This window comes from Leuciscus leuciscus (genome assembly GCF_965113295.1).
Source record: "Leuciscus leuciscus genome assembly, chromosome: 20".
NCBI lineage: Eukaryota > Metazoa > Chordata > Actinopteri > Cypriniformes > Leuciscidae > Leuciscus > Leuciscus leuciscus.
Window position 1 is genome coordinate 9,876,811 of NC_138744.1, and position 20,658 is coordinate 9,897,468.

At 37.6% G+C, this 20,658-nt stretch overlaps 1 protein-coding gene across 12 annotated transcripts in view; it reads left to right on the forward strand.

Moving 5' to 3' along the window:
• ptprub (protein tyrosine phosphatase receptor type Ub) overlaps nt 1-20,658 on the forward strand; it is a 212,817-nt gene that overhangs the window by 47,010 nt on the left and 145,149 nt on the right. For all 12 annotated transcript variants that reach the window (XM_082149538.1, XM_082149543.1, XM_082149544.1 and 9 more), the window contains exon 2: nt 17,084-17,212. In XM_082149538.1, coding sequence (XP_082005664.1) covers nt 17,084-17,212 — 129 coding nt within the window. The remainder of the gene's footprint in view (nt 1-17,083; nt 17,213-20,658) is intronic.

Genomic DNA, 20,658 nt, shown 5'->3' on the forward strand with positions numbered 1-20,658 from the left:
CGACGTTAATGGTGATGGCAAATAGTGGAGGCTCTGGTAGAATTTGTGCCGTTAAAGGCTGTCACAAGTCACAACAGCTACTGCAGGGCTGCCAACTCTCAGGCATTCAGCGTGAGACTCAAGCAATTGACACTTTTCACACACTCTCATGCCACACATCCATTTTCTCACGCAGAGGAAAAATCGCGGAACAAAGAGGACACTGACACCGACTGACAAGACTGAGCAGGTTACTGCTACTTTACAGTAACACATTCTCAGCGCTCAGATTCTGTCAATTTTTTATATTTTTTAATTTTATAAATACCGTTTTGGCGTTTGTAAATTGGACGTGACATATCGCTGTAGCGGCAGGTGAACCAATTTCACTCTTCTTTACTAATTAGTCAAACACGAATGAACAATAGGTAGCCTTTGTTGAAAGATACAGTACAACTTACCGAAATGTATATCCCTCATACATAATATCGATCAATCAGTGTTTTTCAACCGCGGAAAGAGGTCAATAAAACAGCTGGAGAACAATGTCACGTAACGTTACATTTACCTCAGGAAAGCCATTTAATGACCATATATAGCAAGTTAGTTGGCTAGAAAAATTTGCTATAGAGAGTATTTAGCTAAATATGTGTACTATATTACTTATTTATTATATTTTTACGCAGGAGCATCCAGCGGTTTCCACTACGCCGTTATTTTTTTAACATAACCCACGCAGTGTGATTATCGCTTCTCTGTGAGAGATACGAGACCGGTGTGTCGCGCAGGTGTCGCTCATGATCAATCACACCAATGGCCTTGCGCCATTCTCTCACGGCCCTCTGCCTCATATCTCTCACGGAGGAGCGGAAGCATAAAAGGAGGAGCGATGATTGTGAAGATAGAGAGAGGACAGGCCTGGATTTTATTTGATGTTTGTTTCATTTGACATGTATTATTGAACTTATTTTCGTTTTGTATTTGTTTTATTTTTGATTATTCAAATCTGTTGAATATTCGCCGGTTCCCGCCTCCTTCTTCCCACAATAACAAACTTTGCTACAGTCCGCTTTTAAGAATGTGAACTGCTGATGATTATGGCAAAGAATTCGTCCAATGTTATTACTGTGCAAGTAATTGTATGCTTCCATGCTTTTATAATTTCTAAGCTCCTCGCCGTTGACACCCTCAGACAAAACAAGATAATTGAATGTCAACATATGTGACTGCTGGCCATTGTTTCATATCATCAATCCAGGAGGTGGCGCTTGTCAACTTCGTTGAATGATGGACAAAGTTATTTTGTTTACGGTCTTCGTTAAATAGTCTTGCCCCTGCTGCCACCGTGAACTAATGTTGCCATTGCTTGTTGCCATAGTGGACATTAAAATGAAGTAAAACAGATTACAACCTTCGTTTGAGAGCTTTTTAATAACGCCTACCTAAACCATAGACCTAAACGCGTCAAGCTGCGATCCGGAGGTTTTGATCATCCTGCCTACGCACATGCGCAAAGCATAGCGGGTGGTTTCGCGTCCCATGAAAAAGGTGAATAAATCCCCCTTGTTCAACATACAAGAAGTGAGATGCAACTCCACTGCCCTGAAATCCAGATTAGCAGCTGGATAGGAAGTCTGGCTTTAGAGTAACAGGAGAAGTATGCAGTGAGTTGAGGTGATTAGCTGTGTCTTGGTGGAAAGTGTCAGTGAGAATGCTCGCAGAAGCTTGGGATAGTGCCCCTGTTGTGATATAGGCTACTAAATCTCCTGCTCCTTGTACAATCTGCAGCTAGCTTTGTAGCACCTAGACTGGCTTGTTACCCAAGAGTTGAGGCAATGATTGGCACTAACAAGCCTTATATTTTCAGCCTAGATTGTTAGACTGATTGCTGACTGGGTAAAGGTAGACTTGGAAAGCAGACTGGTTTCAACTGCTTCAACTGCTGCCTTCAAGTGCTGCTGGGAAGTTCCTGCTTCCATACTACATTCCATTTACAGTCTGTATTTCCAACTCTACTTGCAGAAGTGCAGTGGAACGCCATTGAAATTGGATTTCCAGCTTGGAAATCCACAGTGTGTGTGTATGACATGCATGAACATGGCGGCATGTGATGATAAACATTCACTTTTAAGGAAGTAAGATACATCAGATTAGTCAAAGTTCCCACAATACATTGCTGAGATAGAGGTGTAAAATGCTATTATTGCTTTGTAACTTGGATGATATGAGTCTGCAAAGAATAACTGCAGAGCTAACTTTGTTGTTTCCATATTTCGGTTTTTGGTCTGAAGTTAGGAATATTAAGGAATACCACCTGTGACACTTTGAATGGAATGTAGCATTAGAGCTTGGAAGTTATGATCATACGTAAATGTTTTGGTCTGAAACAAATATGCATTGGCCATTTTTTTTATCGTATTTTCTTTAAATAACAACCAACAGAAGCTTTTAAGCATTTTTTAAATCTAGAGAATCATAAGAAATGTATTTTTGTATTTCCACACATGTACATTAGTATTTATTGCAAGATTTATCAAATTTTTTCATCAACAGTCCAAGACATTGATTAATTAAAAAATTAACTGTACATTCAACATTCATTTTACATTTGTGATTAATACCAATTTTCTTCAGTCATGATTCTTTTACTAATGATAGGGGAAACATAGCTTTCCGAAACTTTTTATCAAAAGTGTTTTGATATTGTCCATCACTATCTCAAACTGACACACCCCGAACATGGACAGTTTTCACTAATTGCGTCTTTTTTATGATTTTGTGTGTATAATTATGATCACACCGTCACTTAAAGACAGCATCTAAGTTTGATATTAATCGAGCTTCACTCTAACGTATGTTGTGCTTTGCAATGAGAAATTTGTCCAAGCTGAAGTCATGTGTGAGTAATTTTATTTACAAGAAGTAACAGATGGCAAGGAATGCATTCGGCAAGCGAGTCTGCTCTCCTTCACCTGTTCCCTGTCAAGGTTCTGTAGCAGAGCCACTGCCAGTCACATGGAGCATATGGCGGTTGGCCACCGCTCGAACTTTAATTACCCAATAAACCCTAGAAATACAACCATCGAAATGCCAGTCTGCTTATGTTTGGGTTTCTCCCGTTTTATTTCAGCCTGCCGTTTCTGACACTATGCCTGATTTGCCACATGAGTAGACCAACGGCTTGGTTTGCAAGGTGAAGAAAACTCACTGGGATCCAACAGTATTTTCAAAAAAAACAACCAGGAGCTGTGAGACGATGGAGAGCAATAGTGGGGAGCTGAAAATGAAAAGTGCAGGGGCGGGATTTTGGGAATTACTTTTTGGTACTGCTTGTCAGCATCAGCGGAGAGTTGACTTTCTAACACCTACAGCTTTGAAGTTGAGAATCGTGTCCTGGGGTGAGGTGAGGCCTGTGTCTCGACCCTCACCTTAGTGGTGCTTTTAATTAGCTTCTTAACAGCGAGCCGTGGTGGGCTCACCCTCCGCACGGCTCTGCAGGCGCCGTATACTAAAACACTGCCCCCTGCTGCCAGCCTGACATTTCTCCATGACGGGTGTCGTGCATCTGAAGAGTTTCCTTCAATTCTCACACTGGCAAAGGTTTTTCAGACTGTTGGGTTGACTGGAGCTCCCTCTTTCATGTTTTTCTTTCTCTCTTTATCCTTTGTGCTCTTATATCTTGAATATCGCAGTTGTTTCTGCTAGAAAAGAAAGAAATTAAATAAGGGAAAATTGCGGCTTTTGCTAAAGCTGTGTGTCACCTAGTGTCAGCTAGCAGAATTGGAAATAAATTTATTTTCCAACAGGTTTCCTGCACTCCCTCGGTTTCAGTTGGTCAGCCGAACAGATAGCCCCACCCCCAAACTACCACCATTGGTTCAGCCAGTGTCGCCGGGCGAAATGCTTCGACAAACAGCAAAGTTTTGAAAACACCTTTAGCACAGTTAAATCAGCCTTCAAACTGCTTGCAAATACAGTTTGGATGGGGAAAAAGCATTGTGACAATTTTTTTCATGTTTTTTTTTTTTTTTAGTCTCTATTATTTCAATTTTTTTTTAAAGATTCATTCAGAGTTTTAGAAGAGATCTCAATGTCACAAACTGTCAGTGATTTCAATTCGAACTCAAACTTTTCTCATCAAATTCTCCCATGAGCATGTTATCTATGCAGGTTATGTTATCCACATTCATTTTATAGCAATAATTGTAAATTTTTTGTCTATATTTAATCAAAGTGAGTATACAGGGATGGGAGGTGTAAACAGTATTTATATTTTTATATCAAAAGGAATTTGTGTAGAAACATATGAGATGAAGTTTATATTTGACAACTCCATTAAGTCTCCATATAGCTATGATTTTTTTTTTCAATGTCCCACAGTTTTGATTGAATTTTCCCTTTCTTTGCTGTGAATTAAGGTTTATTTTTATTTTTTAAGACTTGTCTTTAAGACATTAAATCCTTCAACAAAGTTTTCTGTTGGGCTGCGTCATCATTGTTTACGACTATTATTTATTCAGTGTGAATGCATGTATTTTTCTGGTTGAAAAGACCTGGTGAGATTCAACTACAGTGAGAGAAAGTGCAAAGCTTTCAGTGTTTTGAGATGTGTAAAAGGATAGACAGAGAGGCTAGCTTCAACAGTGTTCTCAGCTGCAGCATTGTGCTGTTAGCGTAATATTTTCACACAACATTAATGGCCAGCTGGCATTTATGCAGTCAAAGGTGAAATGCTCTATAAAACATTAAATAAAAACATTTCTCAGTTGGGCTAAGCATAATCGGGCCATTGCTGTCTGTGGGAGTAATGTTTTAAAATACTGTTTGTGTAAAAGAGCATATCATGTTAAATTTGCCCTTTAGTTGGGTCTACTAGCACTAAGCATAGTTGGCTTTATAACCACGCTCTGTACCTTTGTCTGTTCTGCTCTCATTTACTCGCATGACTGTCACAATACCGGTCTGATGAGGCCTCGAGAGGATCCTGCTTATACTGCCCATTTCTCATTCTCATTATACAGCAAAATCTTGCACACAGTAACACATGCATTTGTTGGTTCAGCCATGTCCAGGTCATCTAGACAAGTGTTTTTTTTATTTATTCCTTCCGGGGCAAATGTGGCAGAATAAGGTGAAGCCAGTCAATGAGATTGTTTGTTGAAAAAAAGTAATGTTTTACTTTTTTTATAACTATATTCCGCAAGGATGCAAATTGATGGAAAGTGACAGTGACTAACATAGACCATTGAAAAATTTTTTACGGTTTCCCAAAAAATATTAGGCAGCACAACCGTTTTCAACTGATGATAATAATAAGAAATGTTTCTTGAGCACCTAATCTGAAAAGTTTTGAAGGATCATGTGACACTGAAGAAAACAAAAAAACATATATATATATATATATATATATATATATATATATATATATATATATATATATATATATATATATATATATGTGTATATGTATATGTATATATATATGTATGTATGTATGTATGTATGTGTATTTATTTATTTATTTATAATTTTTTTTATAATAATTATTGTTATTATCATTATTATTATTATTTGCACACCATTAGTCTGTAACTACAAACAATAACATCAATTCTTGCATGATACCAGTTGGGAACAAAGCCAGTCCTAGTGAAATGCTATATTATTGTGAGATCTGAGTCTAGGTGTGTGTGTGAAATGGAGAGAAAGCATTGTCGCTTTGGGACGTGTGTGTGTTTAGGTAGCAGCTGCTTATTTGGTTTCGCTCTGACTGATTCTCCAGCGAGACAGCATATGTAAATAGATATGTGTGACTTCAGACTGCCTGTTCCCATCTCTCCATCTGTCCATCTCCATGGCTCTGTTTGGATCCTGGAGAGTGTTGCTAGTGATTTCCTCTCGTCTAGTGTTTTTCTGTGGGTGTTCCGTGTGAATGCATGCATAAAAATATGTTTAAAAAATGTATTGTTAAAAATTAAAACACTCTCTTTGCATCCACCCACCGAAAAAGAAAAGAAAAAGAAAATGACTGGGGGCCCTTGAAGTCCAGGTCATTTAGATTTTGAGACAAAAAATCTACTTCATGCTAATTGACAGGCCTTTTCTACTTTGAGAATTTCAATAGTAAAGTTCAATAGTATAAGTTGAGGAGTGGTATTTAAGTGTTCTATGTATTAAGTATTCTAACTTGTGATTGTCACCATGTGAAAGATAAAACAGGTGAAAAAATTCCATAGAGTTACATTGAAGAAGGGACCAGAATACCATAGAGACTTTGAGTCTATTTTGACTAGAAACCACAGAGAACATGCTAGCAACCTCAGAGCAATTTGCTGAAAACAACCCATAACACCTTAGTAAGTACCCGAACACCTTGACATTGATATGGCCAATTTTGCACAGTCAAACATCACTGACAATTTTATCAGAAAATATTTCTCTACTTTACCTGAAGGCAGATGTTTTCTGTCCCCTTCTTTCCCATTCTCCAACTAGTTTACATTTCCACTGAGACACCTTTCACTTGTTCTTTCGGTAGAAAGTGATAGATTGAATGCTGTGGCCACCACTGACTTGAAGATTGCTGTGATCTACCACAGGAGCTCAGAGGGACGTCGTCTCCCTAGCCTTCTAACTAACACGCGCACACACACTGAAGCCTAAATGTTTTTTTTTAAAAGCATTTCTTGCCTCTGCTTATTTCTAAGGCAACTTATCTAGTTGCCAGTTATGCAGACCTTAAGGTGATGATACACAGGGCAACTTTTTGAGCGATGTTGCTGGGCAATCTTGCCGAGGGATTGTTGCTTGGGCACTTTCCCATTGAAAATGGGCAATACATTTCTATCTGGATAATTTAGATCAGTCGTGGGTCCTGTGTCTCATCTGGTTGCCCGTTGACGGCAACATTACCCAGCAACATTGCTCAAAACGTTGCCCTGTGTATCATCACCTTTAGGCTGCGCAAAAATACAATTGTTGATTATTTCTCTTGAGATTGTAATCACACTTATTAATGTTGGTTAATATAATTTATATTACAATATTTATTTAACATGAAAACTACAGTTTTTGCCAAAATATTATGTATATTATTGTTCGTACAATAAACAATTGGTAACTTGTTATTAGCAGATACTAACTAATAGTAATTAAAATAAATAAATAATAAAATAAAATAAAAGTTTTAATTTCTGCTAAATTATATTTATGATATTGAAATTATATTTTAAATAATGAATTAAACTGTGGTTACCATATTTTTTTTAAAATGTTGCATCTCTCTCTCTCTCTCTCTCTCTCTCTCTCTCTGTATATATATATATATATATATATATATATATATATATATATAATTTTTTTATTTTTTTATTATTATTTATTTATATATAGGCTATATGTACATATACTATACATGTATATATTAGAGATGCACATAATCTAGGTTACACATTATAGGTAATGTATTCTGACTACTTTTTAGATTGTGTAGTGGCAGTGGCGCAATGGATAAGACACATGCCTTTGGTGTGAGAGACCCGGGTTCGAATCCACTGTGAGACACCAATGTGTCCCTGAGCAAGACACTTAACCCCTAGTTGCTCCAGAGGCGTACGACCTCTGACATATATAGCAATTGTAAGTCGCTTTGGATAAAAGCGTCAGCTAAATGAATAAATGTAAATGTAAATGTAAATGTAGATTACTTTTAGATTACTTTTTACCTAACTTGTTTTAAACTTGCCATTACATGTACCATACTGAAATAAAAAAGCAAAGAGAAAGAAAACATATTCCATTTTTTGATACCAACATCTTAAAGTGCATTAAATATTACATTATACAAGGGTTTTCCAAACTCAGGTTAATGTAAGAACTGCAGTGGGTTTGTGAGTTGATAAAAAAAAAAAATCTAATAATTAATTTTAGAAAGGAAACTTAAAAAAATATGGAGAATTAATTAATTGTGAATTATTTACTGCCATTTTGTGAATAAAATGTAGATGTAATCGGATTGAGCAATTTAAATTGTAATATAAGGTGATTACGAATACGAGTATGTAAGTTTTGGAATCTGATTACGTAATCCAGATTACATGTAACCAGTTATTACCCGGAACTGCCTAAATAAGGTGTCAGTTTGACAGCTTTGGTATCTTTTCCCGCTTATATAGAAATGGATGCATGTGCTGGACTATTAGCGAATGGTGTAAATGAAACCTACTGGGACAGAAGTTCTGGGAAGATTCTCTCTTTATACTCTTCTCCCAGATATACTGACTCGCATGAGGATGGGAATCGCATGGGTTATAAGTGGGAACTCACTTAATTTCATCTATTTCTGCCTGACTGGACTTTAGTTCCCCCCCCCCCCCCTTTTATGTGCCATAAGATTCACAAATGTTTTTTGTTTTTTTCATCAGCATATTGGTAGATTGTATACTCCAAGATGTTGCCAGCTAAAGTTTGGGTTTGTGTCACTGGAGCGAGGCCTCAAGCACACATCTGATTGGCATCTTATAGACGATTGTACAGCAGTTCTTCTCAATCCTGCTCCTGGCAGCCCTCTAGCACATTTTAGGGGCCTAACTAGTCTGAAACACCCATTTCAGGTCATGGAAAACCCAACTAATGAGGTATTCACCACTCTTCTTTGAAATCTCTATATTTTCCCTTATGTTTTAAAAGAAAGCATTTGGCATAGCATTAATATCCACAGCTTCCTGCACTATGGTGTTTTAAATAATATATTTTCATTAATCAAAGTCGCTGTGCTCTTAGGTGGAGTGCAGAGACAAAAGATTAGAATAGGGATGGGAAAGAAGAAATACGTTAGCAACTGTATGCCATGAGCGTAATTTCACACCAGTCCAGATACAGGCGGATGCCTGTTAGAGAGAGCTGCTTTGAACGCAAAATGACTGTCACACTTGACAAATTTGCCTTTAAGAGGGTATGTCTTTGCAATGAAACTTCAAGTAAATTGAACAGGTGCACGCACAAGCTGAGAACGCAATAAAACATTAGTAGCCCTGCTGATATGAAAATGAAACAAAACAGCTTTTTGAGAAAGTCTATTAACCTCCAGACAGGCTTTCCATCTATGAGCTATTCTTTTGCCAAAGCTTGAAGCTCTAAACTGGCAGTTCTTGCTCCGAATATTACGACTTGCACCCGCTTCCTGTGACTGAGAAGTGCAGAAGGTCTCGATCCACAGCCATTGACCTGCAGCAGCTGTATTGACACAGGAAGTCCTGCAGGTGCAAGGATGAGCTCTGCCCACACTGGGCGCCAGGCGCCAGCCAATGAGATCTCAACGCCGCATCTTCTTATTTGGTATTCTGACGGTCGTTCTGGGCAGTTACTCTGTGTGAAGTCTGAAAGCACTGCCAGACAGACTTCTCATTTGGATTTTGTGATGACTGTCTCAGGAGCGCCTACTTCCACTTAGCCTCAGGTGCTAACGTGCTTCTCAACCTCATCAAGTCAAGCAAATGCATGACAGGGCTCTGGAATTATTCGGTGAAACTTTTTAGATGAACCCTGAAAATGATTGCATTTTTGAAGTTTAATTTTGTCATTAAATGTTACAATGGGTGAGGTAATGCGGTAATATGCTCTTATCATTCTCTAGTTAATTGGACTTGATTGGGATTGGTCTAGTTCAGGGGTGTCCAAACACTGTCCTGGAGGGCCACTGTCCTGCAGAGTTTAGCTCTAATTTGCCTCAACACTCCTGCCTGGAAATTTCAAGTATGCCTAGTAAATCCTTGGATTAGCTGGTTCAATTGTCATTAATTACTCACTGTCATGTTGTTCCTAACCTGTAAGACTCACGTTTATCTTCGGAACAAATGAAGATCTTTTTGATGAAAATCTGAGCTCTTTCTGTCCCTCCATTGACAGCTACGCAACTACAACTTTGATGATTCAAAAAGTTCATCGTAAAGAGATCGTAAAACTAATCCATTCGAATTGAGTGGTTTAGTAAAAAAAAATTCTGAAGAGACTCAGTCGCTTTATATGATTATTTGAAAACAGTTTTAATGCACATCTTCCAATCGAGTATTTATCATTTACTCACCCCCAAGTTTTTCCAAATCTGCTGAAACACAAAAGAAGATATTTTGAAGAATGTCGGTAGCCAAACATTTGATGGGACCCCATTGACTTCCATAGTATTTTTATTTTCCTACTATTGATGTCAATGGTGTACATCAACTGTTTGGTTTTCAGTTTTATTTCAATTTCTGAAGATGGAAAAATATAACAATAACAATCCAATACATTAATGATTGAATACATTTTTGGCTCAATTTGTATTTCAAATATGAATTGCTGGTCTCAAGTTTGAAATCCTCCATAGTGGATGTGGCTAGCGGTGAGGTATGTTCAGGATTCAGTGCATCAGCCATTCGGTGGCACTATGATAAAAAGACCCAATAAGATCATTGTATTTTTCACAAAGTGCTAGTCTACAGTAGCACATCCATTTTTGGCCTGTTGTTAAATCATACATTATGGAAAGAATCTGTGATACTTCTTTCGCTCTGTATAGCTGCCACTGTGTGTGAGTTAGGGCTCCCTCATTAAAACCAGAGGTAGGAAATGAAATGCATTCATTGTGAGCGCTAAGAAAGGATGAATGGCCTTGCAGTAGAGTGGCGAGAGACTTCCCGGTTCAACACAAACAGTGTTTGTCTTTGTCTTGATTCTTGGCTGGGTCTGTGCGCCAGGATGCTAATGAGGCTAGCGGAGGAGCTAGGCTGAGGCCCAGACAGCCGCGGCACATTCCAGCCACGTGCCTAAGCAGTGAGGGAATGTCTGCTTAGCACAGGAGTGGATCTAAACGGTTGGCGAAAGAACTGGGAAGCTAAAAGCTAGTTCATTTGGGCTGGTGTCGTCTCTCAGTTCTCACGAGACGTAAATCAAAGAGCTGCTGCTCTTTGAGGAGAGAGGCAAATTTCAAAACCCATTAATTACTTTTAACTTGGTTAAAAAGGAGTTATTTCAGAAATAGGGCCATCATGTTTGGCTGTTAATTGACAACAAATATAATTTTTTTACTACAGAGGAATTTTTTGTTTTATAAAATATAAGAAACTCGCTTTCTTGTACCACATATGCCGTTATCCATTGGTGGCAGGTGACAACTGACCACACACAGAATGTTTCACAGTGTGGATGCCTGCAGCTAAGTGTGTGTATAAAAAGACATGGATGATGTGCTAAATTGTGTTTTAGATGCAGTCGCTTTGATTTTAGGATTACTGAACATGACTTCATTGTATCTGTTAAAAATAAATGAGTTTACTAAAGCGTTAAACATTACACACAAGTTGCTATTAAGTGTTTTGTCGTGTAACATGGTAGAAAAAAAAAAAGAAAAAAAAACTTTTTCCAATTAATTAATCAATATTTTATCTTGTTTTATGGTTACATCCTGAAACCAGGAAAGATAAAGTTGTGGTAGACTTTTTTTCCCCCCAGAGAATATATGGTAAATTAAATGTATTTTTCTTGTTTTAAGTATAAACCTCAATAAATGTTAGGCTAATAATAAAAACGAAACTATTTGCCAATGGCACGAAAAGTAAACCAACAAAATTCAGCATATATTCTCTGAAAACAAGTCAGATTATCTTAATTTTGCTAACAGTCTAAAATAAATATGTACATATAATTACTGCATATAAATCCTTTTAAATCAGGATTTTAAATCTCACACAACTCAAGGTGCTTTTTAAAAATGTATTTAAAGGTGAATAAATCCATCTTTTGTGATTTGTTTACCATTTCAGGAATTTACTGCCAATGCTAAAGCTAGGGCTCAAAGTGTGGCACTGGAACTCATTTTAAAGACGAGGTGGTGAGGGATGTCACAAACCTCATGAGAACATGTCTGGGGAGGAGAATCTAATTTATGAAAAAAATTTAAACTCAGATGGCAAGTTGAGGTTGCACATTTCAAAGTGGGACACACTTTAAATATCCCCTGGCAAGGTAGTGCTAACCTGGAAGCATTGTTAAACAAATTGCCTCTCTCCAACATTACTGCTCTAGATAAATCTGAGACATTCCCCTGATCCTCTGACAGCATCCTATTTGTCTTGTCCCTGCACTTTTCTCTGTGGTAGAAGCTCGGCTAGCTAGCAGATCCATAAAACTTCTGAAGATACAAAATGTTGTGGTACAGATTAAATCTGTACTGTTTTTGACAGATCCACTGCGTCAGATTTAGTTCTTTGATCTGTATCATCACTTCTGGATTTCAGTTGAGGTGTAGTTACATCTTTAATGGAAAAGTTTTTTTGTGCTCCCAAAACAAAACATAACACTCTCTGTTTGATGCTAAAATAGTCTGATTTCTCCCTTTTCTGTAGCTTCCAAAAAAAGCTGATCTCTATGTTGATTCATTTTGCAATAAGATAGGAGTACTGTGATTCGGTCTTGATTTTATCCGAAATAGTTCAATAATCAAAAGTTAATATTGGATAACTTGCATTATCAGTCTGCTAATTGATTCAATGACTCATGAAGACTTCGATTTTTTTGAACGAATAATTTAAGTGGATTTTCCAGTGACTCAAACCTAGGCTGTATCCGAAATTGCACACTTCCCTAATCCCTACTATATAGTAAGCGAAAAACAGTATGTGAAAGTAGCATGTAAGAATTCATAGGCTGCATCCAAAAAACTTCCGAACTTTTGGCACGCCCGAATCCTGTGCTTTCCATTCGGTGATAGTTGAGCTAGAAAAAGAAAGATGGTGTCTGAAATTTGCGTTTGCTGGTCAGTTTATGTGTAAATGTAATGGTTTTGACCAACATTTTCCACTTCTGATGTAATTTCTAGTGAGAAATGACTGTAGTTAGTACATACATTTTTGTGTAGTTCTCACCAAAGCTCGCTCTATTTTGCTGTAATCATTAAACGGTCATGCTGCCTCAGAAGTCTGTCCGAAATCAGTTTCATGAGGTAGCCTACCATCGTGCGCAAACGCTGCTTGCGGAGTCATTGCCCATAAGGCAGCGAGGCAACAAGTCAGCTGCCTAAGTTTTCGGATGCAGCCATAGTGTTCATAAAACTGTTGGCGAAAGGTTTCCAGATGACCTACCACTTCTGCCGATATTGTGAAGTATGCATCCAATGGACACTTTACTATCCCATGAGGCCATGGGAGAGGTATGCACTATCTCTTTGTTGGCCATGTGAGAGGAATGCACACTCTTCCACACTTTGTTCCACACTTTGTATGAATGACAGTGAAGCGACACAACTGACGCTGGTAGATCATGTGACAGTGACAACATGATGAATGTAGAGAATATCCAGATTATATTCATACTACACACATTCATACTATATAGAACATATCTTTTTAATGGTCACAAAGTAATTACTTATTCAACATACTGTAAGTAAATTCAGAAAGTATGCAATTTCGGATGCAGCCCTAGACTGTCATTTAATGTAAGAATCAGTCATTTTGAACAAATCCATTGGGTGAATTGATGTAATCCACACGAAGAATCACTGGAACAACCCCACCACCAATCACAGATGTTATTAATCTGAAATCAATCAGAATTTTCATCCACAGTTTTGAAGCCATTGATAGCCTGACTGCAGCAGGATTCATTGGTACACTATGTCCTTAGAGGGTTCAGACAAGCCAATTCTTCAACGTTTTAATGAAGGCTAATAACAGCCTAACTCTTCAAAGGGAACTTGTTCACATTAATAAACAAAACAAGCGGATGAGCCTGCACACACAAAAGCCTCCATGCTCTCTAGCCAAGGGGCTTTCAACCCTGGCAGTGACTCAAGCCTGATGTTTTCTGTGTTGTTGCTGTGCCAATTTATATTGTAATTACTTATTGGAGGCAGTCATGACAAGGCTGGGTCGAGGGACTGCGGGGGGAGCAGAGAGGAGGACTTGATTGTTGCTGTTAAGTCATGATGGTAAATCGTTTGTGCTTGACTTTTTTAGAAAATGTGCATTGATGGATAGAAAAGCTGGTCGTTCCATGTCGCTCTCAGGATCTTCTGAGAATGTCTCAAATGTCTTTGGCTTTGGTAGGAGAGGAGTAATTGGCAAAATAAGGTGTCAGTTTGTCAGCTTTAGTATCTTTTCCCACTCCCACAGAAACGGATCCCTGTACTGAACTGTTAGCGAATAGTGTAAATTAAACTTTAAGCTCTGGGAAGTTTCTCTCCTTCTTTTTCTTTCAGATACACTGGCTCACATGAGTAATAGCGATCGGAATCGCAGTTTAAGGGTTTTTATTCTGATTCTACAAATCTGATTCTTTAAATATTACGGTAATGATTCTTTTAGTGTTTTTGAGTAGTGAGATGCCTTTGCAGCCCAATAACTGGACCTTTGTGCTAAACAACATACTGCACAAAAACAATACTTTTGGTACTTGTGGTTCATTGGTCGTTTCACTTATTCAGACTATTCAGGGAACTTGTAAGTTGCTCTTTGATTATAACAGGAATGTTTGGTTTGCAATTGCTAAGTGATGTCACAAATTTGTGCATTATAGAATTCAACTGATGTGCAGTTTTGTCACAGGTGTCCAGCTTTGAATATAATTTGGCTATTTTATAAAATTGTGCATTTATTACCATTTTTATTATTTGTCTTCAGCTCAAATAATAAAGCTATTTCTTTAATGCCAGATTTGCATTTTATATGTACACAGTAATGTTCAAAAGTTTGGGGTCGGTACGTTTTTTTAATGTATTTTTTTCTGAAAGAAATGCCCCCAGTATTTGATCAAAATACAGTAAAAAGTTGTAATAACATTTCAAAATATTCCTTTTTTCTGATTCAATGTGTGTGTGTGTCTGTATATATATATATATAAAGTAACTTATGCCTGTGATGAAAAAAGCTGAATTTTAAGCATCAATACTCAGTTTTCAGTGTCACATGATCCTTCGGAAAACATTATAATTTGCTGATTTGGTTCTCAAGAAACATTTCTTATTATTATCAATGTTAAAAACAGTTGCACTGCTTAATATTATTTGTGTAAACCGCGATACATTTTTTTACTTTTGATCAATTGAATGCATCCTTGCTAAATAAAAGTACTATAAAAGTACATTTTCGTATAGTATGCACAATAATAAGTCCCATATATCAGCCACAATGAAAAGTTCTTGTCTATTATCCTTTTGAAATGAAAAAATCCAAGTAACCAATTGCTGTACTAGCCAGATTTAAAACCCCTTCCCATTTGGCTGTTGAGGGGACAGGCCCAGAGGTGGCAGTAAAGAGGCAGTCAGCTATGAGGGTCACCTTGATGTCATAGTTATTGTCAAAGCTATTGCCAGCGTGGTTCCTCTCCCCTCTGCCCCGTCTGCTTTGAGTTGGCTCAAGTCAGCAGCACATGACTGGGATTTGTAGACTGCCCACCGCTGCCTGCTCTTTCTCACACTACAAGCCTAATGTGAGGGACCACAGCAGATGTGGCGAGGTGCTCAGGCTGTGGCACATTAAGCTGCTGCCCTCGGGTCACGAATGTGCGGCGTATTAAACGTAACGTGGAGCCGAAATTAGTTGCAGGCTGAGTTTAAGAAGTCTCTGATGGATTAGAATAATAGTTTGAAATAGTTATAGAAAGCTTAAAGTATTAGGCCCTGTCCCAAATGGCGCACTTTCGGTTTTGTCGACCGATAGTCCACGAGACCATAGAGTGTCCCATTTGCAGGTTTCAGAAGGGTTCTCGTGAGATATGCCCCCTTGATGCACTCTTTTGCCGAGCCTGCACTGAAGTGAGCGCCGCAGCAGACTTTCCATCAATCAAAGCAACGTTACATTGTGAAAGTGCGGACTCGTAGGAAGACCGCGAGTGCTCTGGGTGCTATTTGGGGCAGGGCCTTTGTTGACCCCATATTTAACTAGCAGGAAGTTTGTGAACTTTCATGAACTGTTTGTGAACATTATTTAAATGGGACTTGTGTACTGGTTGATATCGGTTTTTCAAAAGCAAGTAGTGATTTATACAATTACTATTGTACTGACAGCCTTGTCAATATTATTATATTTATTAAAAATCCCATGAGTAGTAGTAGTAGTAGTAGTAGTAGTAGTAGTAGTAGTAGTAGTAGTAGTAGTAATAGTAGTAGTAGTACAATAAAAATAGAATTAAATAAAAAATAATTAATACTTTTTTTATTAAATTCATAAAACTATTTGATAAATTATACTGACAAGGCTGATTGTAGATTTAGCAATTTTTTATTATTATTATAACTGTCTGCTTTGCCAGTTAATATCTGACAGCCTTTTCAATATCATTTTTAAAGTTATATGATCATTTTTATTAATACAATTTTATATAATATATCTATTAATATTAATAATAATAATAATACATACTTTAATAAAATGCTTCTATTAAAATAATATTTAATAATACATAAATAATAGTGACCAGGCTTTGCAGCAATTAAGCGGGCAGAGTTATCTTTGACCGTTTAATTGGTCCTCGCTGATATATTGCTCTGTCACAGGACTTGTGTTTGTGTTGTGAATCTTCAATCATCTATTGATGATTGATTGGTAGAGGCGATGGGTAGACGTGTGTCCTTGTAGGTGTTGTGTGTGAGAGCGGTGTGTCTTGAATAAAGGAATGATTGCTTTGGCGAATTGCTGCCTAAAGAGCCGGTGTTGTAAATGTATGTGGGTGTGTGCAGTCTGGCACCTCTCACTCTGCGAAACCAGAAATGAGATCACAGGGGCTCGCATGATGAAACGGAGCCCCAAATAACACACGGCTGCTTAATTAGGCTGTCGGGCCAGGGAGTCCTAGTATGCCTGCCTGCAGCCACATTAACTGAGGGAGTCGTATTGTAATTCACATTTCAGTGTCAACAAATTGTGGATCAAATGCTGTCCAAATGAAATGTTAGTGCCCCGGAGGCTTTTAAATATACGGCCAGACGCTTTAAATAATTCATGTACGGAGACTTGTCAGGTTAAGCAGGAAGCACGTATTCCTAGCCATTTAAGGTTTTTAATGAGAGGAAGTCATGGACTTGAATCAAGACCGTTAACATGTTTTGCTTCTCTCTGTTCCTCCCTAGCGGGCTGCACGTTTGATGAAGAGTCCGACCCCAGTCTGTGTGAGTTCAGCCAAGGGGAGGAGGATGACTTTGATTGGCAGCTGTTCCGCGCTCACGCCTCGCCACACTCCACCTCTGATCTCCTGCGCGGTAAGTCTACCCAGCGTTGTCCATTCTTATTCCACCAGTTTATTTCACACTGTGGCGCAAACCGTTTCACGCCCGTGGTCCCGTCCATCTCAGATGCCCTCCTACCGGCCTCATCAGAGTGACAGCTGGAACGATGGCCGCCATAGCAGCATGCTCTTTATTTTGTTTCTCGTTTTAGTTGTTGTTTTGTAAAAATGTAGAGAAAGTTTTCTGTGTTAAATGTGTTGATTTCTGGAACTACTGAGAACATGTAGCCGATATTCCAGTTTTGTTGAAGGGCTGCTGCAGGAAATTAACAGAACTCCCTCGGACACATTGACCAGTCAAAACAAGGGGGCGAAATGAGAAAGGTAAAGAGTCAGATCTATAAAGGCACATCAGCAGGTCTCGTCTCTCGATGTCTTATTCTGTCCATGTCAACCGGCGAACAGAAGTGATTAGGAAGTTGGCCCTACCTGAAACGAAACGATACCGACAATCAATGAGTTCTTTGAAATGTAGCCCATCCCGAAACGGGAAGTGTCAGAGAGATGCGCAGGGCCTGCTGGGAAGGGGCTTTTATTGAGAGTCATTGTTGAAACTAGATCAAAACAAGCAGAGGGAGGCAAGAAAGTGCAGAACTAGTAATTGGATTAGGCAGCCACCGGTGGTAAGACAGTGAAAGAGACAGATGGATCGCTAGGACTTCGATGCGAGGAGAGATAGGATGCCGATGACACAATGAAACAGATAAAAACTTGGTAAGGTTTTCAGCGATGAAGTAAAACACTGGGGACCTGGATAGAGAGGCTTTTGAAAAGCATATCTCAGGGGGAATGTGAGCCAAGCTCTATAATCTACACAAGTTTGAATGGAAGGTCAAAGACTACCAGAGGAATTGGAATTTACAGACTGGGCCGGCTGTCCTTAATCTTTTTGAGGAGACAGATAGTACTACATTTGTAGTGTACATTTATAATAAAATAATAATAGTTTATATAATATAATATAGTATAATATCATATAATATTGTATTATATATATATATATAAACATGAACTAACAATGAAAAAATACTTAGTTCTTATCTTAGTTACTGTTAATTGCAACATTTACAAATACAGCTAACACTTTATTTTACAGTGTCATTGTTACGTGTTACATGTAGTTACTAAATAACTATAAATTATGCAAAATTACACGCAACTAACCCTAAACCAAACCAATCCCTGCTTTGGTACTATTCTCAACAAAGTGGTACATTTTCAAAACTTTTACAAATCTCTCAAAAAATAAACAAAAATGCAGTTTTAATGCTTATATGTCACACAAAAAAGTACATTTTCGCTACACACACTGTTAATATACATGCATACACGCATATATATTGAGATTTTTATCAAGAAAATAATATGAAGTATAATTTATTTGGTTTTATATATCATATTTATATATTTATTACATTTATTTGTTTTTTTTTAAATTACAAACTGTAATTGGTTTGCATTTCCTGGCCTGTTTTTTTCATTCAGCATTTCTAACAGTGATTTGATGCCTATATCTTGTATCATCTTCTGTTAAAGTAAATGATAGTGAAAATTACTAAATTGAAAGATCACCATTTTTCGGTGATTAAAGCAAATTTTCTCATTATCTGTTACTCTAATCTTTTGATTTGAAGTAATTGTTGTGTGAAAGGAAAGATTTATGCTAATGAAAACACTGGTTTTGAATTAACGACGTTTGATCAGTTTGGAGTGAAGTCTAAGAGAATGTTCCACGCAATTGTGAATGGTACCAAAGCCACTAAAAGAAAACTATAACTCGTTTTAAATATATGAATGAGTCATTAGGATAGTTGAGGATGATGGAATCCTCCACAGTACATCATAATCAGCATTCTAATCATATGCAGACCCAAGACACTTCACCCGCAGTCACAGGCGCTGTGCAGTAATTAATACATTTCTCTCTGGGTTTAATTAAAGCCGACTGTCTGTCGTGTGACATTCACTCTGCTCCGAGGGCAACAGATGAGTCTAGGCATGCAAAGTTTAAGTAGGTGAGAATGATGTCACACCTTGAAAACACAGCAGGAAGTGTTTGACTGTGTGAATGTAAACACACACTGACAGCGCGCGTTCACCCTGCGGTAGGAGTTTATCGTATACTCTTACATGGGGAACCCCACACTGGCATCTGTAATGGGCAATGAGGCATTTAAGCGGCAGATTTTTGATCTTCATAACATGGGGCAGATTGGCTTTGGGAAACTAGGTCAGAAACTGCCATGGTACTGAGTGGCAAAACGGATCCTTTCATGTTGTTTTCGGTGTCAATGTGCAAATGTTGCGCTCTCATGCACAAGGCCAGTTGTATTTTCTCAGTTCTTAGTGTTTCAGCGATTCTGTCACCATCACCCATCTTAATTCAGAGCACGACGCTGAGCTAACTTTTGCTTAGAAGATTACTAGAGGATGGGGTGTAACTCTGGTCCCTGTGTGTGGATAAAACGGCACAGTTTTGCAGTGATAACCCGTATCTCTCTGTCAGGAGACAAATTCAAATTTTCTGTCTGAGGAAGAGGTTTATGAGGGGTGAGAAGGGGCTTTGAATGCCTACAGGGAACTTTGCCTACAGGATTTTCACATTTATGTATATAAAAATAGAATTTTTTAATAGAAATATATTTTTTCTCTGTCTCACTATGACAACAGGTCATATTTGTGACGAACATTTTCGTTGTGTAACCTGTTAGAGACCAGCATGGGTCATTGTGTTACTCACACCTAGGGCTGCATGATTTAAATCACGATCTAAATAAAACCAAAATCAGGATATGGCTTAGTACAATTATCAAAAAGCAAAGGCTGCAATTATATATATAAAATATATATATATATATAAAATTAAGACTGCCATAAACTTATTTAAACTAATTAAATATATTAAATATATTCAATATTTCTTATTTAGTAATATTTATACAAATATTAATATAAATGACTAATTATATTAAACAAATATTTAAAGTCATTGATAATAAAAAAAATTAACCACATTTTAAATATCAATTGCAATTTTTATCCAAAAAAACAAATATGTATACATGTATATATCCCCTCCTAGAATCGTGCTGTCCTCCTCAGATCTCTCACAAAACTGAGAAATTGTGGTTTTGTTCCTCATGTTTCACATGTTGCTTAGTTGCTTTAGATAAAGGGTCTGTCAATCCATAAATGTAAATGTTTCCATATGTAGCTCTGGAAAAGAATGAAAAAAATACATACCCTATGATGGTACATTTTCCACTTAGGGAAAAGTTCTTAGAGACGTCTTTCATAGACTGAATCAGTATGTCTTTGATTTTAATTTGGGTTTAGACTATAATCCTTACACTTTAACTTCAACCATACAGCTCTGTTTTATTTACTCACCAAAGCCAATTATGACATATTTGGTGAGTA